At 48.0% G+C, this 24429-nt stretch overlaps 3 protein-coding genes across 5 annotated transcripts in view; 1 reads left to right on the forward strand and 2 right to left on the reverse strand.

The window, feature by feature from the left end:
- Positions 1-59: 59 nt before the first annotated feature.
- LOC105696866 lies at positions 60-9971 on the reverse strand. Of its 3 annotated transcripts, none has more exons than XM_012419656.2 (3): positions 9540-9971; positions 6803-6921; positions 60-5652 (listed from the first exon to the last, which is right to left on the reverse strand). In XM_012419656.2, the coding sequence occupies exons 1-3, from the start codon at positions 9828-9830 to the stop codon at positions 255-257; spliced, it is 5808 nt and encodes a 1935-aa protein (XP_012275079.1). In that variant the 5' UTR covers positions 9831-9971; the 3' UTR covers positions 60-254. The 3 variants fall into 3 exon arrangements, with proteins under 3 accessions (XP_012275079.1, XP_012275080.1, XP_012275081.1); XM_012419657.1 differs by lacking the exon at positions 9540-9971 and adding an exon at positions 7427-8026; XM_012419658.2 differs by lacking the exons at positions 6803-6921; positions 9540-9971 and adding an exon at positions 6008-6263.
- On the forward strand, positions 9727-13445 carry LOC105696868 (mitochondrial carnitine/acylcarnitine carrier protein). The gene is made up of 7 exons (XM_012419665.1): positions 9727-9808; positions 10488-10685; positions 10777-10928; positions 11483-11686; positions 11758-11940; positions 12240-12573; positions 12642-13445. The coding sequence occupies exons 2-6, from the start codon at positions 10649-10651 to the stop codon at positions 12525-12527; spliced, it is 864 nt and encodes a 287-aa protein (XP_012275088.1). The 5' UTR covers positions 9727-9808; positions 10488-10648; the 3' UTR covers positions 12528-12573; positions 12642-13445.
- A 1765-nt stretch (positions 13446-15210) lies between these two features.
- LOC105696735 (mucin-12) overlaps positions 15211-24429 on the reverse strand; it is a 32232-nt gene continuing 23013 nt past the window's right edge. Inside the window, exons 12-17 of the mRNA XM_023433095.1 lie at positions 24040-24180; positions 21094-21288; positions 20341-20403; positions 19733-20001; positions 15669-15892; positions 15211-15488 (exon numbers count right to left, since the gene is read on the reverse strand). Of these exons, the coding sequence (XP_023288863.1) occupies positions 15213-15488; positions 15669-15892; positions 19733-20001; positions 20341-20403; positions 21094-21288; positions 24040-24180 (1168 nt within the window). The 3' untranslated portion in view covers positions 15211-15212. The remainder of the gene's footprint in view (positions 15489-15668; positions 15893-19732; positions 20002-20340; positions 20404-21093; positions 21289-24039; positions 24181-24429) is intronic.

Genomic DNA, 24429 nt, shown 5'->3' on the forward strand with positions numbered 1-24429 from the left:
CAAAAGAGGAAAACCAGGTTTTCATCAATTGTAGAGGAATGATTAAATAAAACAGTAGGTACAAAATCGAAAACTCTCTTATTTAAATTGTATTATGCGTTATTAACACTTATGCTAACAATAGAAACATCACAGAAACATTGCTGTTTGTAATAAAAGCTTTTATAAAGAGATGAGGGTAATAACATTTATATAATCATTTTTTAGAAAAGCTACAACGAACAATATATTAAACAGTAGTCATGGGAAAATTATCAGGATGAGGAACTTGTGGAAAATGTATCAGAAGAGTTGTGATTACTTTGGGATGCTTCATCAGTGTGCATGACACCTGCAGCCGGTACGCAAATATAGTGGTGTTCTTTGTTCCAGTGTTGTATTTGACACTCTACTGAACAATATGGAGCTTTATAACACACACCGCAAACAACCTTCCCTCTCTCGTTACAGTATAAGCAGAGCTTCTGGTTTTCATCATCCGCATCATTTTGTTCTGTTTGGGCATCGAGTACTTCTTCCGTTTCTCCTTCGCTAGGCATATTTTCTTCCATTCGTTTATCACACTCTTTATTCTTTGAATTCCGCTCATTTGACTCATGTACCAGATTCAATGGCTCTTCCTGCTCCACAATTTCCTGACATCGTGTATCTTCCTCTTGTCCTTGTTCTGCTTTATCGTGCTCCACTATCTCTTCTTGCTGCTTTTCATTATGTTTGCTCTCATCCTGTTTCTTCTGCTTGCCTCGGTTTCTATCTTCTTGTTCCCATTCATCTTGGACTACATCCTCTTGCTGCTGACTTTTTTCATCCCCATCTTCCTGATCCTGCGTCTTTCTATCTCCACCATCACTCTTATCTGCGTTCTCTTGCTCCTGTAATCTGTTTTGGTCTGACCTCTCTTCTGTTCGGGTACCATTCCGCTCATCGTTAACTTGTTCATTATCTTGCACTACCGATACACTCGGACAGTCTTTTCCTCTCCCTTCCGGGATTCTTATCCTATTGAATTTATCTAGCTTTAAATTATCGACTACTTCTGAAAACTCTCCCGATTCACCTACTTTATAAAATTGATCTTCAGGTATAGACCGAACATCTAAAATACTAGGCACTTCTATGGATTGCGATGCCTTATTAAATAAACTGTTTGCTTGTTCGGAGACCTCTCTGGGTTTAAGCGTCACTAAAACAGAATCATGTGATACCTTACGCTCAAAGATAACTTCAATCTCCGAAGGATCATTGATCTCTCTAAGGCACTCTGGATGCTGCTCCTGTGGCAGCACCATTGGCTCAGGCACTGACTCAGGTACTTGTTTCGATACTAAACTCGGCAGTCTTTGCGGAACTTGCTTTGGTACTTGCTTTGACGTTAACTCCTGTGTTTCCTTCAATACTGATGTAGGCACCGATTTGTTTGTATTGCTACATCCAGTTGCTACATCATTTACCACTTGCTCCAAACAGCTTAACAAAGACCTTTCTTGACAGGAACTCTCCATTTCCTGTTGCACCAGATTCACTCTCTTCCCCTCGACATTACCATTTAAATCGTTGAATTGTCTCTTTTTCTTGGCAGACTCAATGACGCTTCCCTTCTGCATTTTGTTTAGCTTCCCTTGTTGCTCTCTGCGAGACCTTTGCTGCGATTGCTGCTGCACCTTTTCTATTTCCCTATACAGCCTTTCCGACGTCTTCCATATTTCCCTGTAGGCCAGTATCTGTTGGTTTAGTATGATCTTCTGTAATTCAGTAAATATCACTGGAGAGTTTATTAGAACTTGGTACGTTGCGGGACTCTCTCTTGCGTTAACACCTTGCGTTTTCTTCATCGAATCAGACTGAGTACTAATACCACTTTCCCTTGTGTCAGCATTTTGCATAGAAGAAACACATTGCACTCTAGAAGCACCTTCTGTACCGAAATGGACTTTTTCATATGGAGGTGGAGGTGAAGGTTTATTTGACACCTGGCTATAGTGAGACATTTCTATAAACTCATTCATTGTTAATGGAATTAATCTAGCCTGTTTTAGCCTGTTGTTCACGGATGTCAAAGTATACTGTAGTAGGTAAGTATTATCCACCGTGCCTATCAGTGTCGCTAGTTGCATCAAGTAACCATTCAAAGTTTTGCAACTGGTGTACAAGTCTTGATATGTTTGAAACATTTCATTATTGTGCGGGTTCTGCACAGAGAGTGCTTTGAGGATCCTTTGCTTCTGTGCTCGTTGCCTGATGTCGATGATGTTGACAAGAATTTTCTCCATTAAGGCATCTTCCCTCTCTCTATCGAGAGTTTGTTGCTCTACTGAATTATTTACGTGATGTTGAAGAACAGATTGCTGCTGATTGAAGTTAAGATTGTGAGACACTTGTGGTTGACGGTGATACGTAGCAACGTTATGAATATTTTGTTGCAGGGATGGTTTTATTGCACTACTGGAAGAAGATTGATGAGCGGTTGGTATGGATGTTTGCAAACACTGGACAGACGGAGGAACTGCTTGTCGCATGGATGTGGCAGGTAAAGTATTCGGTGTTTGCTGCTTAACATTGAGAGGAGCTTCTTGGTGCGAGGTCAAGACAAATTGTCCATGTGCGCTTCCTTGTGAAATTAATTGTGCACCAGGTGCACCAGATGCACTGGATGCACTGGATGCTTGAACGTTGGGATTGTATGATACCGACGAAGTAGAAGCCTGTTGACTATAATTCATTGTAGGATTCTGAGTCTTCATGTTAGATGTAATGAGAGAATTGATCACTTCCACCATTGTTGGATAATTCATGATTGATGAGATAGCCTGTGTTAGACCACTATCCTTGTTAGTCACAGAAACTGATTGTTGCACGTTAGGGTTATAAGAGGCAGTGAACGATGCTTGCAGTTGCTGAGAATTGGTACATGTATTCGACAACACATCTTGAGGTCCAGCCACTGTACAAGGCATCTGTGAAGTAAAAACCTGAGCCCTCATGCTTGTATCACATGAACTAGCTGTAAACTGTCGACTCATGTTCTGATTTAAAGTTTCAGGGCTACAGGAGTTTTCTGAAATAGAAGGCATCGGGGTAGGAGCCCACCTAGAACCAAGCTCCCTTGGATGAAGTACCCGCAGCCGAGGCAGTGCAACTGACTGAGCGAACTGCTCTGGGGCAGTTTCCTTATTTGCAGCATGCTCTATGGACAAATCCTTGTTAACAGTACTGGACTCGGTAACTATCTCATTTGAAGTACTTATACTGGGACCTTCTACATTCGACGAATTTTTTTTATTTGTTCTTTGATTCGTAGTATCCTTATTAAGTTCCCCGGCATTCTGAAGATTTTCTTCCAAGTCTTTCTCTGTCTGTTCTACTTTGATTTCCTGCTTAATGGAGATTGTTTTGTCAATATCTTTATCAGCATTTTTCAGCTCTAAAGCAACTGAATCTTTCGATATTGAAGTATTTGAGGGTTCAGTGGTTGATTTATCTTGACTAGGTACAGCTTTGCTTACAGTTTGTTCAATGGCCGCTTTAGTCCTTAAATTGCTATGAATTTGGACATTAATCATGTCATTGGTTAACTTATCTTGACTAGACACTGATAAGTTTGATTTAATAGATGCATCATTTGTCGATACTTTTGAGGTACCTAATGCTCCTTCGTTGATTCCTGACTGCTTCGATTCCTGGATACTGAGCACGTTTCCATTAAGGGTGAATTTACATCCATCGTTCATGTCCATGTTGAGAAGTTGATATAAATCCTGTTGCGCTGCTGAATCAATTAGAGTAGAATTATTGGAATTTTTTGAGGCAACCTTTGGAATCTGTGCTGGTTTGGTAACTGTAGTAGATACTATTTTTGGAGTTTCAACGTTTTTGTCAATGTCATCGCTACAGGCTGGGGAATTTGGGTCGGCATCGGAAGGACTGTCGAAATCCATTATTAATGAACCTGACTGATCAAGATCATCCTTCTCCTGTGGCATAGATGAATCAGGTGCTTGCCTTGGAGTTGAACACCGTTCTATTGACTGACGATTTAGTCTAATTACACTTCTAGTGTTTCCAGTTTCATTATTTACTTTATTTTGATGCGGCTGGATTTCCACATCACTGGAGCACGTACTACTGTCAGGTAGAACCCGAGGAGTTGGACACTTTTCCAAATCCATATCTTTTTCTTTCATGTTATTCTCTACCAAAGGATCGATCCTGTCACTGTCAAGACTAGGAGACTCGATGCCTACTCTATTATTCTTTTGTGCTGACGAAAGTATTGCAACTGGACTAATTTTCTCATTTTGGTGCACCGTTGGCAAACTTAAAGGTTCAAGTGAAACTCTACATTTAATATCTTCTTTCGTCGAATCAGGTGATATTTTTCTTTTTTTATATTTGTCTTCAGATGGCAATCCATGTTTTGGTACCATTTTCACAGAATCATGCACAGACATGTACTTCTTTTTCGATACATAACGATCTACTTTACTTTCTTCGTCATCATCGCTTGACGTCATGTCACCAAAGAGTTGACGATATTTTTCGTGTCTTCTTCTTCTCTTTTGTGCTTTTATTTCACCTTGTTTGCCTTCTTCAATTTTTTTATGTTTGATGCCAAAATACTTTCCTTCTTTTTTGTAATCCTCCTTTTGTGTATTTGTTTTAAGATCATCAAAATTTTCCTTTCTTGGCTCTTCCACTTTGCTCTGACATAGAAAAGAAGTTTCCTTGCTGCTTCCTGTGCTACCTCGCTGTGGAGAAATGTTTTTCGAGTCCTTTTCTGGAATTCTCTCCTTGGGCTGAGTTCTTTCTTCAACTACATTCTTCAATCCTTCATCAGATACTCTGCATTTACTAGAAACAGTGATCCTGATAATATTGGCAGGTCTTTTAGAATGAGTTATCAATTCTCTGTCATGTGAACTTTTCTTCAGTCTCTTTTCTCTATTTCCTTCTCGTTTCCTGACTTTTTCATCAGGTACCCTTAAAATACTGGAAGATATGACTGTCAAAGCACTTGTGGCTTCTGTAGGAAATAGCGTTGTTTCTTCTGTACTCAAGTGTCTTTTGAGCTTATCCCTACTTTTATCTTGCTCAATTAACTTGTACTTTGATATCCTATCGTCGTTCCCCAAACTTCTTTGAGTTTTCTCCTTTGCCATTTTCGCGAGGTGCTTGTAAGATATCTCATTACCCGGTGAACCAACTTCCGGGACGCTCGAGTCAGCTTTACGTACTTCGGCGCTAGATTTGGCATAAGATTGTCTCTGTACCTCGACAGTACGAGTCCTTTCATTAAGAGATTGTTTTCTCCTATCAACTTGTGCAACGCAGCTATTTAGATGTACCCATGGCCCGTCATCTAACTCCGGCATCGAATGCACTTTCTTCGACGCCAACTCTTGCTGTTCCTTTCTCATAGATCCACTACTCTTTTCGCATTCGCCAATCCTGTCACGTCCATCGGTGTTATCGTGTTTCCTGTACTCGCTGCTACAGTGGTTCTCGTTGCTCCCACAGTCCGTGCTCTTCTCGGATCCATTCCTCTTATCACGTCCATCTCTCTTGCGATAGTGGTGTAAATTGATCCTGTCGCTCCTGTGTGACTTCCTGTCATCCGTGGCAGACAACTTCCTGTCCTCTCGAGACACCTGACATCTGCAAGCAATTAAAAACGTGTAAATCCCAAGTCCTAAAACTATTGACCATACATTTTCTACCTTCAGTCGTAAGTTATTTAAATTTTCCCCGACGTAACACAAATTTTCTTAAAACCCGAGCTCAACTAATCACAGTAAAAAAAGAGTTTCACGCAACCCACGATTATCGCAACGCCCCTAACCTGAACAATCTTCCCCCGTTCCGTTTCCGCTTAATAATCTACTCTGCGGAAACGGCGCTATCGCAATGCAACTCTTAATAAAAAAAAAATAAAAAACTTGCAAAGCTATTTCCCTCGCTACATGTTTACAAAGCCGCCAAAAATATGCGCACGTGCCTGCGCAGTAGTTACCTGCGCGAAGTCGTCCTCCATAGGTCTGCGCACAAGTGGTCGGCCGACGCGGGCTTTTTGAAAGCGTGTCTCTTCCATCCGCAGTCGGCGAATACGCCGAGCGGCACGCGACCAGTCGTGGAATACATAAATGAAGTTTACAGACCGCCACGAGAGGACGAAACCCGCGACGGTGAACTTCGATCAACGAACCACCTCGTACTGCGGCCGAGGAGCGAAAAGATCAGCAGAAAAACGAAAAGGCTCGCGAACGTCCAAGAAGTGGGGAGGGGCCCGTCGAAGGGCTTGCGATTGGCCGGGTCGGTGGGGCTACACGAGTGCGTCCCCGAGAGTTTATGACTTCCCGGAACCGCGGGTAATACTAAGCCTACTCGAGAGACCCTAAGCGACACGTGATCCACGCGAGTAAGAGAGAGACGGAGAAACAGAGGTCCACCAGTTTGTTTCTCTCGGGTTCGCTCGGTCGAAGAATCCGTCTCTGTCTTCGATTCAAGGCGAGGTTAGAATCCCCTCGACGCTCATAAATTCCGAACTACTCGAACCGGATCGAGCCCTAGTCTCGTTTTTCTTCGGCTTTTTGAAAGGATTTTTTTTTTCTTTACCATAAACTAGGGCATTGGGTTTACCCTGAGTTGGGTGTAGGTATAATGAGTCATATAATATACGCACATTCCAACGCATAATACGTCTGTAATTTTATACGCATGTTACTCATCATGGTAAACTACGTAGTTTGTTACGTAATACACGTGGATAAACCTCGAAAATCGCTAAATTACCAGACCCTGGTCTTACCCCTGTATCGCGGAGAGGGGACGTCGTTCCAACACCACCCGTGGTCTGCACATCAGTTGCAGCAGCCCTCGGTGGACGTCGGCCTTGTCGAGGCCCAGCTTCTCCAGGTTGTTCTTCAGCTAAAACATAAACATGAGATGAGGGATACCGGACTTGGTTCCTCGCTTAATGACATGCTCGTAAAGAGAACGTGACCATTCAGGAAGGACGGGCATTTAGCGATAAGGACCCTGGGACTGATAAACCGCTTTATAGCCGACACCGCCCTGGTCTGCACCCTTCAGGCCTTATCGCTGATTCGGCACCTAAATATATATAAGTAACCTTTCCCAAGTTTATTGCTCCTGGACGAAAAAGGGTCCTCGAGGACATCCTCAGAAGAAATATGTGTATTTTTGTACAAACGGTCTTCGGTCTAGCCTTTCCAATATGGCGGCTCTTTTTGCCGTCTGATTTTAATTTCACGTTTTCTACAAGCTTCCACGGATGGACTTCCGACTTTTTACCTCTACGGAATTGACGCGCCGTTTAAACGAGATATGGCTTTTGGGGACTGCCATAACCTCTGCCCTGTTACTTATATAGTAATTAATATAAATGGCATGATTTTAATTTGGGAAGCACCTTTTGGAGAAGAACGGCGCGCGGGATGCGCGGCTCTGCCTGCCGGAGCCATTCTTTCAGGGCGAAATTGTCTAGCCTCGGAGCCGCGTCGTTCGCCGCGAGCATCCTCTCGTCATAATTGCCGACAACCGAAAGACAAAACCAATGCCGTCAGCCCGCGAGATTCCCTTACGCTCGCGTCGGCCAATCAGCGAGCCGCAAGGGTGACGGCGCGTCGTGATTGGCTGCCGCCCGTATCGATCCTAAATCGACCCTAGATCGACCTCCGATTTGTTCGCGGGAATCTGCGTAAATCCGCGCAATCGAACTGCAGCCGTCGATCGTTCGTCGCCAGAATTAACACTGCAGAAATGACGCGTTCGGGCCGATGGATCTTTTTTCCACGACAAGTTAGGTTAGGCTTGCAAAGTGCATCGAATGATACTTTCGATTGCGACGATGCGATCGACGGTTTCCGAGGCACTCGATGGCCGTTGGCAAGGCACTCCTCAATATTGTCTCCACGGCGAGACGGTCATGACAATGAGCGTCTAAACAAATACGTGAAACGCGGGCGCGCAACTTACGCGCGCTATGACCACGTGAAACCGTCACGACCAGTCAGCAGTCACGACTGATCTAAAAGGAGACTCCGACTCGAGGCGTCGAGGGGGTCGCGTGATGTCACACTGCAAAGAACGTTGCCGATTGGTCCGGTCTTCACCCCTACTTTGAGGAATTTTATTTTTAAATTCATTCTTGAATTGCGCCATAAATCGCGAAATAGCACCAACGGGCTCGTCGCTCCTAGTGGGAAGAGTGAAATTTAATACGGTAGGAGATTTTTTCTTATTTCTTATACTTTTAAAGATGGCGCCCATTCGCGCGATAGCAGCGACGGCTCGTATTCTCGCGTTGGGTTGTCTAGTTGCGTCCCAGGGGTTGTGGAGAGAGAGACCGCCCGGGAGACCCGCATGTCGCGCGCGCATCGCGGCGTTCCTCTCGCACTCGTGTTTCAAGTGGGTGCGAGAAGGACAGCGCGGTAACTCGGCAGGTCACGTGATGGACCTAATGATGCAGGCAAGTGAAGCGGATAGATAACGTCGCTTCACCGAGGAGAGGAGGGAAGAAGAGAATCACATGCCGGAAAAACCGAGTAAGAGGAAGACAACCGTAGGTCATGATTGCTCCATTTTGAAAACATACCGAATAGATGGAAATGTTTAACGGTAACCAATGGGAACAATAAAAGGTTTGCCGGCATTCACAACTAGAAGGTATAATAGTACTATTAAGAAAATTTGGCTATTGTTAATGCCAGCTCCCGTTATAAAATTGTTTCAAGGCCATAAATTCGGACGAAGCAACTTTTAGTTCAATTTTCAAAACCGTTATTTTATTGCTCATTCAGATGTTTCCATCCTTTTCGAACAGGGTATTTCCCGCGTTTTAGCGCTACCCCTATTTCGGAAGTTAAGAGGCCACTGGCGGGACGAATGCGCCTGTAATTCAAATCGCCTTGTCAGCATTGACAGCATGAGAAGACCACCGGCGTTGAGAAACCTCGGCGCATTAGGTAGAATTACATCCGGCAAGCAGAAATTTGCCGACGAACAGTTCAAGTAGCTATATCCTGTCCACGGTAATCTACTGAGAATATCGCAACGTTTCCGATTAATGAACTCTGCCCTCCGTAGGTATTAGCTTGCGGTGCAAAGGCATCAGTCTTGCGGAGACTGCAGATGCCTAGCCACAGCCAGTAATAAGAACGGAATTTTCAGCATAAACAGCGCATCGGGTTTCAGCCGTACTTATGACTGACATGACGATTGGAAAGCAGGACCACGTCTCAAGGCGTATCAGCGCTAGAAGATGTAAAGGGTTTGAGGATGTTTACAAAATCTCTGTGGTCTTCAGAATCCATTCCTAAATGTTTACGTGTCGATCCGTTTTTCTAGCGTACGCTTAGTTTACAGAGGATACGACATACTGCGCCCCACGATGTTGACATGGATCTTGGCAGTTGCCACTAACACGAACACCATGCCTGGGGAGACCATCGAGGCCTTTATTTAATGCCTGCACGAGAGTGCAGTTCCTGGGTAGCTGTATCTGCTTAAGTTTATCAACTTACTCCCAAGAGCTTAGACGGTTTGTGGTTTTCTTTTCTACTCAGACACCGGATATCCGGAGGAAGGAGAAAATAATTGATTCTCAACCGGCAGTTGTGGCAGATCAAATCCCCTGGTTTCAGCGAGGGGCTTTTCTTCGCAAGGGCGAGAGACACGGACCGCAAGTTACCATCCACGACCGGATGGTCAGTGCGGTTCCCCGGGTTGCAACAATGTTTACCGACCGTAGCCATCCTATCAAGGTGGCGAACAGCTCGAGACTGAAGCATCGGTACGGAATTTGACATTGTCATGTGGCTGACCTACCTTCTGAGCTTTTCATTCGTCGCGGGGTGCAAATCAACCCCACTCTTCGTGGACTTTCGCATATGCTTGAATTTTTAATTCTAAAGGATAACCACCTGGTGCCAAGTTACAGCGGACATAAATTCATGTGCAAGTAATTAACGGCTATGCTACATACATTGAAGCCAGGCCCAGAGATAACCGAAAAGCCGGTGATAATCGATTTTTTTTGCACGATCGGCGCGTGCAGATTGCTCTTAACATGAGAGAGTTGTTCACTCACCTGCCGTTCATTCCGGATATTGTCAGGTCCACCTGCAACGCAATTATTCGGATCAGGTCAAGCAATGAGGCAATACGTATTAAGTATTGAACTCCGGTGCATTAATTTTGTCATACGCACCGATAAGATTTGCCTTTTTCCTTTTAGCGGTGCAAACTCTCCTCCTTCGCGGCATCGTCCTCGCCCTGGCCAATTAAACGGCTGGTGTCCTGAAAATTAATTTATTCAATTCGCACCTGGGATGATAACAGGTTCCAGGGTTTTTCTGTGTTCTTTTTTTGGAATCACCTGCACCTCGCGTTTATTTTGCGAAATTTAAATTTACGTTCTTTCGCCGAATCGTGCCTTTGGATATCGCATGCATAATGTTCGGAAGTTACAGTCATCATTTGTCTGAATGTCACATCGAAATTGGAGTTTGATACGCACTGATGGATGCGGAAGGCAGGTTATAAGGCTAATGAAGTTCGGTCGCAGAAAATATTCTGACTGGCAGAAAAAGAGTGGATATTATGCAAAGCTCGAGAGGCTCGACTACTCAACATGTCGCAGGAGCGCAGTCCCTTAAAATATTTAATAGGTAAAAATGAAATACGCGATTGCATACTGTCCAGCACATGAAAACGCTAACCTCGATAGCTCATTAAATCAATTAAATTTCAATTGATTAGCTGGAGCTTTCGGAGGAGTCTGCACGGTGTTAAGTGGACATCCTTTAGACACGATCAAAGTTAGGATACAAACGAGGCCGGAAGAATACAAAGGCACGGTAGACGCAGTGCAGAAGATTCTCACGAGAGAAGGACCTCTGGGACTGTACAAGGTACAAATTACAGCTACAGTAATACGTATAAAATAGGTACGTGTAATTAAATTTCTGTCGGAGGGTTCTTCAACTCTTCCTTGAAGACTCTTGTCAGGACTTAGTTCCTCCTACAGCCGATTGGTCGGCGTCCACCGGGAGCCACGACAGACATCTCAGCCACGGCTTTCCTTCACTCCACTTTATCGCTACAGCTGCGAAATTAGAACTTCACTTATTAATCGAAGTTCTGGACGTGGCAGAGTTTAAAGCAGGACTGAGGAGCTCTTCACGCAGTACTTACTGGTCGAGGAACCTGAACCGACTGGGTCGACTCGGTGGCGTTAATGATACCTGACCAGTGGGGAATTCCGGGTGCAAAATTCGGGATTTATTGTATTCCGGAAAGGCGTCCGGTTCTGGCGCCGTCCAGGGGGTTCGCGGAAATTCCGAAGGGCCGCACCGAGACCCTGGTCGCATACCTGCGGGGATAATTCCCATAATTGACCATTATGCATGCATTCAATATGTCCTACCATAACGATTCGAGTATAGCTTGAAAATTGCATTTACAGGGCATGAGTGCACCGTTGCTGTCGATCGTCCCCATGTTTTCGATAACCTTCTTGGGGTTCGGATTTGGCAAGAAACTTGTCAGCAAGCCGGATCAGGAGGTCCTCACGAGGCCGCAGCTCGTCCTCGCAGGCATGTTCAGTGGGGCCTGTACGACCGTGATTACGGTGCCAGGGGAGCGAATTAAATGTCTCCTGCAGGTGCAGGTATGCCAGGAGGATTCCGATAAAGGAGGGAGGACGTATCGGTAACCGGGATTTCTTTTTAACGCCTCAAGGCTGTCGACTCCAGGAAGTATACCGGCTTTGCGGACTGCGCCGTCAAGCTGTGGAAAGAGGGTGGAATTCGGAACTTCTACGTCGGGACCTGCGCCACTCTGTTAAGGGACGTCCCCGCCACCGGCGTATACTTTTTCACCTATGAAACCATCGGCGAATTTCTCGCCAGGACTTACGGAGAGGTAGGATCAAACGAGGACTTCGGTAGTCCTCTTCCTCTGGTTCGCTTTTCCAAAACGGGCGCTTCGCTGTCCAGACACGCGATCGGCCCACGTGTTCAACACTTGTTCCTTCGGGATGGGTCTGGTCATGGCCAGTGAAATCGACATTTTTCCTACCCCAAATAAATGTCGACCTCCCGTAGAGCCAGACGTCTCCGGGCGCCCTCTCGACATTTCTTTGCAGTGGACTTAAAATCCTGATATTTCGGTACAATGACGTTTCCCATGAATTATTTTTTTTCCCTGTTTTTTGTTAAAAGGCGGCGATGTGGCAGCCTTTGGTAGCCGGTGGTTGCGCCGGGATCATGAACTGGGTGGTCGGGATGCCGGCCGATGTAATGAAGTCTCGTTTGCAGACCGCACCTCTCGGGACGTACCCTCGAGGGGTTCGATCTCTTTTCCCAGAGCTGGTGCGACAAGAGGGTCTCCTGGTAATGTATCGGGGAGTAGGCCCGGTGATGATCCGGGCGTTCCCTGCTAACGCGGCCTGTTTCGTCGGCCTGGAGACAGCCATGAAGTTCCTCGACGCGTTCCTGCCTTGGCTGTGATTATCGTCACCTTCAACTGGAATATTAGAAACTTTTCAGGGCGGTGGTAAGTGCAACCCATCCACACGGTTAAAAACCAACTACCGACGAGGACTAACGTGTCTTACTTTGAAGGCTTTGCAGAAAAATGGCGGAAAAAGGTCTGTCCAGAAAATGTGGCACCCGGACTGTGCATTTAGGGGCAATAAAAATGTCGAACACGGAGAAGACTGTTTAACAGATGTCAAGGCAAGCCATCAACGTACCGAGTGTCCTCGGTGGTGCGTTTTCCCCAGGCGTTATGAAAACCAATAATCGGAGGTGTACACTTACCTGAGTACAAGAGCACTCTTACATGCATCTGAATCGCTCCAGAATGTTCATCGATAAATACCCTTTATTCAAACAAAGTAACATTGATGCTCACTTAAAGCATACCTTACGAACTTATACAGTGTACTCGATTATCGGCAACAATACAGCAGTAACGCTGGAAACAAAAAAATTAACGGTAATGTCGACAGCGTAACCGGCAATGACAAGAGCAATAATAATGACTCGGAGTGACGACGAGACCCGTGATGACGGCGATAACACAACACAAGTGATAACATTATCAAGATCAGTCATGATACCGTTCGACTATCGCTACCTTTAGTTTATTATTACTCTCAGTACACGGTGCTGATTAAATTAGAATTCACGGTAACCATCTTCTGCCTTGGGTTCCTCGTTAATTGAGAGATCCTCGTTCTACACCCTTTATATACATTTTATCACGCTCTAGTAGCCGTGGTAAAAGTCACTCGCGGTGGACGCGCGTGTAGAACGACATGTCTTTAGCGAGCGTTCAACTCACCGTCCATTTTCCATCGACCGTCCGCAGTTTTCGCTTCTTCTCTCTTCCATCTTCTTCGGCGCCCGGATTAGCGGGATTTGGTCGTCCCCGCCAACTCTCCGGACGTCCTGACTAGAATCTCGCCGAAGAAGCGGTTGCGCACCGCCCGACGTCGCCGGTGCCCTCGGAATAGCCACGAAGACGGCGATTAATTCACTAACTAATCGATAAAAATATACGGGAACTCCTCGACCGCCATCTTGGATCCATCGAACGCGTCACGGTTCTACGTTCTCTCATTCTGATTTCTTTAGATTTCTTTCATACATTCGACGCTTCGATCCATCCAAGAATCGAGGTCGAGAATTAACAAGGTAGAAACGTTAAATGGGCTCGCCAATTCCTCGGCGGTGTGCCTCGGTTAATCCGCCATTTTGGCTCGTTGTAATTAATCGTCAACGCAAACAATAAGACCTGCACGAGAGTGCGCGTCGGCTCGAATGGAACAGGGATTTTAGCGGCCACTCGGCCAAAGTAAAGCCCCGAAAACTAGAAAACACTTAACTCGAAGGTCGAATAATAACACGAGTACCTACGGACGCCATGCCTCCCCTTCGATGGGCAGTTTTACATTTTTCTCTTCTCTTCGCGCGCACCGCGGGAAAGGGACGCGATCGTCCGCCATTTTGACGTCCCTTTAGCGAGGGCCGCGACAATGGCCTCTCGCCGATTCTCACAATATTTCTGGAATTGGCAGAATCCATCCCGAGCGGAGTCTAGGTCGCGTTTCTCCCAGTGCTCGGGTTTCCCATTCGCCCAGGAAACGGCCCGATGGATGCGCAAATATCGCCGGTTTTTATCCTTATCTAAGGAGCTTTTTCCTTTTTAATCCTTATCTACCCTCGTTCCGCCATTTTGCTTAGCCCTATTCGAAATGGAAATTCGACGAGTATTCTCGCCTCGAGTGAATCCGTTACCGCTCGAGGATGATAATGAATTCGATATAATACACGACAGCTACAGTGATAACCCGGTCGGGAGCCGCGCTCGCGGTAATCAGACGAAGACAAAATGGCGGCCGCGCCTCGCCACCGGATTCCTCGTCACTCTTGTAGATACATATATGTATACGTATATACAGCCTATGAACAAACGTTTCCTCGGGTGCACCTCGTCTCGGTATACCGATTTACCATTAATCCTAGTCTCCGTAATGATAGAAGTAGTAGCGGTGGTAGCAATAATGGTAACAATAATAACGATGATGACGATGAGATGACGGTAATAATAATCGGCGGTGGTAGAGTAGTCTAGTACGATACGAGGAGTAGTAGTAATAGAGACGGTAGCAATAATAGCGATAGCAATAGCAGCGGTGGAGGCGTCGATACTAGCGGCGACCGCTTCGGGGGTAGTCCCTAATTATAATGGTAACAGTAACGGTGATAACAGTTATCGCAGCAAGAGCTCCAATGTCCGATATACAACTAAGCTAGACCCCTTTTTTACACCGATGAAAATCACCTCGTTGTCGATATACCTATGTCGCGCGTACCGTAATATATAAATGACTTATCGGCTAGGGTATGTACAAGTGCGCTCTCCTCTATGTACAGGCACCAAGTCCCTCCCGGTGGGATATTCCGCGGACGTTCCGCATCGCCTGCGGATCGTCCGGTTGCTTTTCTAATCTTAATCTTCGTCGTGGATCCTCCAGGACACTCGAGGGTTCTCGGCGAACGCGAGCGCCGGGTCCCGGTCGCGGTACCGGCGACCTCGACCACCAGGACGAGGTCGAAGGACCTTCATCCTTATCAGTAGGCCGCGGATGAGTCCCGCTGGTCGATGAGCGAGCATTAAGGGTACTCTCAGATGGGCGTGGGTAGGACGGTGAAGTCCTGGAGGGCGGTCTTCACCGTCTCGTAGATCGGCCGGTTGCTCTCGTCGGCGCAGTAACCGTCGGCCGTGCAGAGGGTCTGCAGTTTCGTCAGGTAGCTGTCGAAGTTCTCGTGGCCAATCTTCTCCTGGGGACCGCCAGGCACGCTCGGTATTCGCACGTGCTCCAGCAGGGAGAACATGTTCTCGCGCAGCGACTGGTAGTACTCGTTCAGGTTGTTATTCCGGTGCGCTATGGCGGAGGTCTCCTAGAAATTAACGATTAATATCATGTATCGAATCGCACCGTAACAGCGAGAATAACTCCGTAGAGTTTTGAGATAAATGTATTTTTTAGCGAGAAATTTGTATTTGGATCCGAGGTCTTCAGCTTGGATGGACACCAAGAGGAATTGGAGGGAGCGACTTTACCGACATGGGGAACGCACCTTGTCACCCTGCTTGAGCTGGTTCTCCATGGCGGTGATATTGGACTTGAGGCGCAGGACCTGAGACTCGACGCGGGCGTTCTCTCTCTGTAGTTCCGTGATCTCGGCCTCGAGTGTGTAGAGATCCTCGCCCTGGGCCTGACCGGCGGACCCGTTACCGCTCGGTCCACCAGGGCCTGCTCCTATCGCTCCACCCTGAGTCGCCGGACCACCGGCGTCCACCCCTGGGGGAACGACAAATTCTGTTCAGAGGGCCGTCGAGGACCTTAAAAGCGAGGGAGGGTTTCTCTGCCGAAATTCACAACCCTAGACATAGTTCGCTAGCAGATCTCGAAACGAACATGACCGAGCGAAAGTGGAAACATTGTGGAACCGAATCGCCAGTTTTGCCTTCCGTCGTAGGATGGCGCCACCAGGTTCAAAAGGTTTCCACGTTTGAAAGGAATGGTGAACTTTCATGAATGATTCATGGAAACCGATCGCGCCGTCCGCTGCGGCGTTATCCTCCGTTATCGAGAGACGCGCCATCGAGATTTATTATTATGAAAGTGATAACTTGCGTATTTGCGGCGTCACCTGTAAATAGAAAGGCTCGATAAAACCCGGACATACTATGAATTTCGACAGATTTTCCCTTGTAAACGTTAGGCCATAGAATAGCGGTAAACCTCGGTCCTTCCATCTATCGGATTTGCATCGAACTTCAAGCAACATTCACCAGGGAACTACGAGCTCCTAAGTGTCGACCGAGCCCCGGAATATATCGACGGTCGGTAACGCGACCATTTACAGAAGCATAACTGGCTGCTGCAGAACGGGACGGGAGATACCGAGGCGGACAACTCAAGGGAACTAAACGAATGGTCGGGCAGATACAGAGAAAGTGAGAGGCAGAGTCAGAGAAAAGGTGCAAGAAATGGAAAGTCTTAATTCGAGACGGCAGCTAGCGGGAAGAGTGATCGGGGATCGGTTAATAATCTATTTCCTCGCGAGTCAGCGATCGGTACCCGCGTAACCTCTAACATGCCGAATTTCGACGTGTGCTATTCAAGGAGAGAGAGAAAGAGAGAGAGAGAAAGAGAGAGGAAGGGATGCCGAGTTTACTAGTAACCGACACGTCAAGTGACCGGTCGCCAGCAAGTTAGTAAGTACATCGCGGCCACCTCCGGAGTTCATCTTTACCGGTCCGGGGATGAGGTTGGCTACGGTGTTGCCGGCCCCACCGCTAGATGGCGCCACCGTTCGCGCGCGACCGCGAAACGAAGCTCCCTCGACTCCCGGATCGCGAAGTGACCTATTATCGAAGATCGGCCGATAAAAAATCAGGTAATAGATCCAAGCTTTGCGATTATAGAAATTCCTTATCGTACTTACGCATTTGCTAAGGACCAGGCGGCGGTCGGTTCATACCAGGGATCGAAAACCGCAGCGTCCTGTGATTTATTTTCAGGCTAACCGAGATCGTTATGCCGACGATGATGCCGACTTTCGCTAGGCTTCGGTCGGACCAGGAAACCCGGTCGCGGCAAAAGTCGGCGCCTTTCCGACGCGGTTTCAACCCCTGGTTTGCACTACACGAGGCAGGGATGAAAATGGAGTTTGGGAGTTTGCGTGAGGTGCCATCATACCAGATGTAGACAACGGAGGGTGACCCTGAGTGTTGGCGTGCCTTCGACGGTTCGGTCGAAGCTAGCTATCGAGACGTTAACGTGGTGAGATCTTTCGAGACATTCCAACCGACAAGACCAACGAATTACGCGACGCGGGTGCCAACACTCGGACGTCGTTTTGTAAGACACTCGTGGATCTGTATGTAACATCGAAAACACATAGAACAAGTGGCGAGTACGTCAGTCCCTTACCTTCAAAAGTAAATGTTCTCCTCAAAGCTCAGGAAAGGAGCTGATCATGATCCCAGAATAAATCAGAATAGATTATTGTTCATCATAATGGCGATTCAATTCGTTTTGTCTTTTAGGGTTGTTTCTTGCACACAAGGGCGCTTTGCAGGGAGCGCTCGACGGGACCGAGGGAGTTCTTTCGGAGAGAGAAAAAGAGAGAGAGAGATAGAAGAAAGAAAAAGGAAGACGGAGAGCCCTTGCGTTACGTACAGGTGTCTTGCTGTAATAATTAATGGGTTGACCGCCGTCAAGTTTGGCCTGGACCAGACCTCGACCGTTGAACGTGGGACTTTTGAGTGTTACATGGGATCGACGTCTAGAGCACGTTTAAGGTTATGTTAAAAGACATCGAAAGATAAGGTAAACCTTTGAATCTTTACGTTGAAAATATTGAAAACTCCCGGCCAGGTGCACACCGGACTTCATCAGTGGTCAACCCCTCTTGCTTTTCGATGTCCGATGTCAATATTAACCGACGTGTCATGACGATCTGTCATTCCACAGGCTCGTCGTTGTGTCGCACTAAACGCGGCTAGTTATCGCAGCCAACGCCAGGGGACACCTGTACCAACCGAGTGCTGGAGAAAACGACAGCTCGGACAAGGAAAAACCTTGGCGAAGGGAGGAGGAGGAAACGCAAACAGAGTGGAAGAGAAGAAAAAGAGAGAAAAACATAGAGAGAGAGAAAGAGAACGGAAGAGGCCAGACGGGAATCAAAGTCTAAAGTCGAAAGACAGAGAGAAGTTGTAACAGGGGGAGAAACGGAAACAAAGAGAAAGAGAGAGGTTGACCTCATTGGTATGACAGCACATCATTGCGTGGAGAGCAGAGCAGAGCATAGCACAGCACAAGGTCTGATTACAAGGTCAAATATGCACAAATCTGCAAATAAAGTTACGATATCGCGCGCTCTAACATAATATCTACGCCTAGTACTAATATATCCAAGGCTGACTCGCAAATAGCGCTCGCAAGTTGCACTCGTGCCACGTAAACCGTGTACCTATATCCATATAATCACAAGGCTCAATCTTTGAAACCAGGGGATCCCGGACCAAGGGCCACCAGGACACGTCAAAGGACCCAAACTTGGTCCACGACTCACGGCCAGCGCTTTTGGAAAAATCAAGCCGCCGAATCTTCACCCGACCGTCCATTGGAAAAATATTCCCCTTAAGGGGATGTGAAAGTGCTCCCAAAGAATTCTCGTTCACGAAACTTTTACTCCAAACTGGGTGTACCGGGTCGATTCAAACTTTACAACGTGAAAGTGAAGGCTATAAGGAGCATCCTGACACCCATGGAAATTTCAACATTTTTTTTTTTTTTAATTTTATAGACATTTTTCAAATATTTCGTTAAAGTGAAATTTCATGAGCGTCAGGACCTTCCTTGTAGCCTTCATACTCGCGTTGTAAAGTTTGTATCGGTACACCCAGTTTGGAGAAAAGATTCATGAACGATTCAGCTTAAGGATGCCACTATGTCACATCCCCTTAACGGGACGAAAAGACTTTCGATGATATCGATAAGGACCTAGTGGTCATTAGATGGATGCAAACCGGCACGTCGTTCATCCGGCATCCTCCGGTGGAGGTGCATCGGGGTTGGACCCAGTCATCGAGGTCGCCCTTCCCGTTTTCCAAGTCGCCGTTCCAATTAACGGGCCAAACCGGCGCGCGTCGAATTTCCGGAGAAAATGGTCGCCGCGATAAGGGCGCCCCGGTGCATCGATATGGACTCGCTGGTTGCACGAGAGCGGAGGAGTAGGCGTCCCGGCGCGCAGACGCGAGTGGGCGACTCTCCGGGTTGCCGGATTGGCCGAGGGGGTGGAAAATAAGCGAAAACGAAGGAGCGTACCTGCCCATCGAGACTTCTGCGCCGTCTCTGCGGGAACGATTATCGCGGCCGAATCGATCATTCATTGGATGCACCCCCCCGGGCGGGGGCTGCACTTGGCGCACCACGAAAGAAACGGGGAACGGAAGAGGAAAAAGCGCCGCCCAGCTGCGGCGGAAACGTGGAAGAGACTCCCGGAGAACGACATGGCGACGGCGGCGAGCAGGAGGCACGACTTCCAAGGGGGAACTCGGACCCACCCCGTGTACAGGGATATAGGTAGACGTACGAGCGTAAAGGGAGGATTACTCGGTATGCCCTCACCGGTGATTCCTTTGCTGTACATGCCCGACATGTCGTCGAACTTCGGCTTCTTGACGGCGTGTCCCGCGATGGGACACCCGGAAAGGGACCTGTGGGTCGAGAAGGACCCGTTTATGTGGCCCACCCCGTCGCACCCTGGCGTTGGACAACTGACACCCTCGAACTTCATCGCCGTTGCTGCCGCCACGGCCGCTTTGTGCTGCTCCACCGTCCCGCCCGACTCCAGGACGCGCATCTTGTTCCGGTTGGCGATGGGGCACCCGGAAGCGCTGCAAACACCGAACACGTAGTTTATCGCCGGCCCCGGGGACCCGCTAGTATTTTTTTCCCCACCCGATCGCGGGTCTGGGAGCTTCCATGTCGCCGTTGCGGGTCGTCGACGGAACCCCCTTGGCGATAGAATTTTTATGCCGTGTATCGTCACAGCCATGGGGCTGGGTTCTTGTTCCAGGGGTTCCGTCGACGCCGGGATTTATTAGGGGGATTTTATTTTTTCGAGGTTTGCGCATTTTTTTTTTTTTTATTGAACTAGCGAAGTGGCATCGCTTCTGCCGGCGACGGTGGTCATTGATAAGCCGAACACCTGTTAACGCCGAAGATCGTCTTACCTGCGGTGCGACAGAAACTTCCCGGTCGCGTGTCCCGATCCGTCGCAACCTGGAATTGGACACCTGCCGCCCAAACCACCGTCATTTATCCATCCACACGGAGTAAGCGTGAAACGAGGGTAAACCGCCGTACATTAGTTCGATCGGTCGAAGGTGGCCCTAGGAGGTGATCGGTCGCACTTGGAACTGGTCGAGGGAAACGTTCCGGTCGCTATTTTGCGCCATTTCTTTCTTATCAATGTCTCTGGAACGCTTTCCATTGATCCGCGCTTTTGCGCGAATCAAGAAACTCGGTAGAGTTTCGAGCCAAATACATTTTTTAGCGAGAAACAGCGACGGGAGACGGAATGAATCTACGGGAATTTATTGACAGTCTTTTTGACATCACGTCGTGGCACTGGAGACTAGTTTAAAAATGCAAAGAAGAAACTTCCACCCTCGGAAGATCTCATCGAGAGATAATTATTTCACTAAAACTGGATTAAATTGTATGGAACGTTACCTCGGAATTATGACGATTTATTGATGCTTGTCGGAGTGAGATAATTATTCTTTGGAGTGAAAAAATATTTAAGAACTTTCATTTCTCCCGAGGTACAACGAGGCGACGTCGTTGTTGTTAACAGTTTCGCGTCGACATTTTTTCAACGTCTTCCGTCGACCTGACCCTTTTGCACCCTTTGGGAATTTACAGGAAACTACCGAGTATATTTCCGACATCCACGAGGAAAACTTGAGTAATTCGGGACCAACCTCAGCGGCTCGGAGTCCTGGCCATCCCTGGGTTTGCTCTTCGGCTTGTTCGCCCTGGGACACCCGGAGAGACTTCGATGCGAGGAGTAGTTGCCGGTGACGTGGCCAGACCCATCGCACCCTGGTGTGGGACACTTCAGCTCCTGAGAGTGGGCCTGGATCTGGGAGCGATCCGCCCTTGGACACCCTGACAAGCTGTGAACCAAACGGGACGGGTCCGACTGTAAGAACGAGCGTCCAAAAAGTCCGCCATGACAGTCCTCTGCGGCTCTTCCAGGCGAGTCGTTCGTATCCGGAATTAGATTAATTATTAATAACCCCATTGTACCCTCTCCAGGATAATTTCGACGTTACAATAAGCGGGGAGAACTCGAGAATGGACATTGGCAACGGGTACACGGAAATTTGAAAATGGCGGAGCGACCTATTTCGAAGAACCTACCGAGCGTCCCGCGAGGAGAGGCGATGCAAACTGTCATGGCGCCGAGCAAGCACCTCGGGGGTGTCAAAATGGCACGTCAATATCTCGCATGCACCTGTTGCGACGTTGCCAGGGAATCGCAACGAGGTCCATTTATTGATAATAAACGGAGCCCTCTGCAAAGTCCCGCTCTTGTCCGCCCGCGGGCCTTTTTCCTCGGGGATCGCCGGCATTGAAATCACCGCGTCGGCGTCCCTTTAAACCCCGCCGCCCAAAACGCCGGCTGTGAACTCGAGTTGGAAATCATTCCCGGGCGTTCCGAAAGCGCAAACCGATCGTCTCCCGAGCTGGGATTAAAGCAATCGATACCAAATGCTCAAGGATCGATTCCCTCTGCGCGAAAAAAAGCCGGCGAACGAGGAAATGGACGAGGCCCTGGACTCCGGTCGAGACCAGCGATCGAGGCTTCGTTTTATAAAATGATAAAATTCCCTACGACAAGGACGATCGTTCTGGGGATCTCTACCGAGGTCCAGGAACCAATAGGCCAATTCTGTAGGACGTAGCTAATTAAATAGACAATGTTAAACTCTTTCTACGGAGTGACGGTAACGAGTGTCGGACGCGACGCATTGCGGGATCTTGCGATCGAAAATAGGAATGTTTACCGGAATTTTTAACGTAGAAATGGAGCGACACCTCGACGCGTCGACTGCTGGGATAGTTTAGAATTATTTAGATTAAATGGTTATGTAATAATTAGATGCAGAATTTCTGACAGTCGACGGGTCGAGGGGCTCCTTCTTAAGTGCCGTCCGGCGTTGAGGAGGAGGTCCGCCATCTTGAATTCGCGATCGATCTCCCTTTCCTTGGATTCCAGGCTCGGTCCCGGTTACAGAATAGGCCTACAGGCGAGTAAAGGAGGAACGAGTAGATAAACGAAGTGGCATGCAAGTGGCAACGCCGTGTTCCATTTGGATCCCTCGCGAGATGTCGCTCGTGCACTCCGAGACGAGACTCAGGAGCGAGAGAGGAAAGTTCCCGAACCGTTGCGGCCCGCAACGGTCCCGACTCTCCAAGAACACCGAAAGGGAGGAACGGGGAAGACACTCACACCTGACCCCAGTGAAACCCGCCGATTGCCAATTGACGCATTCTCGTTGGATCACCGAGACGCCGTCCAACCGGGGCGCCAGATTCAACACTCGAGGGATGAAGAAATCTCGATGCCGCCTTAATTTAAGGGGGTGCTAAAGTGATATCCGGGCCAATCGCGCAGGCTTTCTCCAAACTTAGCGTACCGAGTCGTTTGAAGCTTTGCAACGTGAACATAGAGGCTACGGGGATTTTCCTGAGGAAATATTAAAAACCTTCAGAAATTAATGACACTCGGGGAACTCCTTATGGCGTATTTATATCCACGCTGTAAGGATTGAAACGATTCGGCGCAGACCTCCGGCGATGCTTTCGTATCGCCTTAAGGATTGTCGCGATCCTTTCGATAGGAGCGTTTAGGTGTAATTGTATGAAATGAATTTCATATTCACGCTGTAAGGTTTGAAACGATTGGGCGCAGACCTTCGGCGATGCTTTTGTATCGCTTTAAGGATTGTCGCGACCCTTTCTATTGGAGCGTTTAGGTGTAATTGTATGAAATGAAACGTTAGGAGTCTTTTCATCTCGAGGGTCGAATCTGTGAACCTGGTTGGCCGGCCTCGCGAGTCGGGCTCGCCCCGGAGGGCGGAAAGTCGGGATATCGATAACGCAGAGGCGGACGCGAGGGCCACTCTTTTCGCCCCCCGTAGCTTTTCCGGAAGTCGTTAAGACGGTCTCTGTCCTGACATGGTCATCGCTCGGTGTCCGGTTCGCTACGAAGCTGCCCACTCGAGGCTGGCGAGGGCACCGTCGAGTTCGCGATATCTCTCTCTCGCGGTGCCCTTTTCCTAGGGGTCGGGTATCGGTAGGAGGGTCATTCAACATGGACTGATCTACACACCTGACACAATCGTAATAACGTAGGCGCGGGTCAGTGTAGAGACACAGAGGGACCAATAATAAAAGGGGACAAGGAGGCGCATGCGCACCGTGCGTAACAATGAATTTCTGCAAATTCGGGCCCCGATTCTTATGGAACGATAATTAACGTTCGGATGGGTATTGAGAAAGAGAGAGATATACACGGGGAAGGGCGACACTTATCGTTAGCACCTTGAGGAAAAAAGAAGATCCCTAGAACCAGAGAATAATACCTTCGAGACAAAGAATAACGTTTCGCATCGAGTTAACGCGAATGAGTCGTGACCATTCCGGAGGAAGGTCGGGCATAATTAATATTCGGCTTTCGGTCGAGTCGAGTAATTATTCTTTGAATTAGCTGTTATTGGCACCGATCAGGGATATATTTGCTCTGGCTCGGTGAATTTCTTTTTTCACCCCAGGACTCGGAGAAGTAGAGGAGGAGGGGTGCGTGCAGGGGTGCGTGCGTGCGTGTCCATGTCGATGTCGATCGTGTCGCAGTGCCTTGCCTTCTGTGGGTAGCGTAGTTCCCCGAGACATGACCCATGCCATCGCAGGAAGACGTGGGACACTGAATCAGCTCCTTGCCGTCGCGGCCACGAGGGGCGGGCCGGGCCACGAAATTCAAAGATTGCCGCCTCGCGTTCATACTGCACCGACACATCAATTATGAGATCTCGGAGCCCGAGTCTAGGGCCGATTATTGGCGACGAGCGCGAAAAGGACCTGCGGGTTTCCCTGATTTCGGATATGGCCGCGAAGCTCCTGGAGAGGAGAGGAAGGAAGTCGTAGAACCAGGAAGGACCTGACGTTAGAACCTCACCTAAGGACCTTGCGTTAGAACATTTCACGAGGACCTTATGTAAGGAATCTTTCGTAAGGACCTTGCGAAAGGACTT

This window comes from Orussus abietinus, unplaced genomic scaffold, assembly GCF_000612105.2.
Source record: "Orussus abietinus isolate OABI.00-Male unplaced genomic scaffold, Oabi_2.0 scaffold16, whole genome shotgun sequence".
In the NCBI taxonomy this organism is placed as follows: Eukaryota; Metazoa; Arthropoda; class Insecta; order Hymenoptera; family Orussidae; genus Orussus; species Orussus abietinus.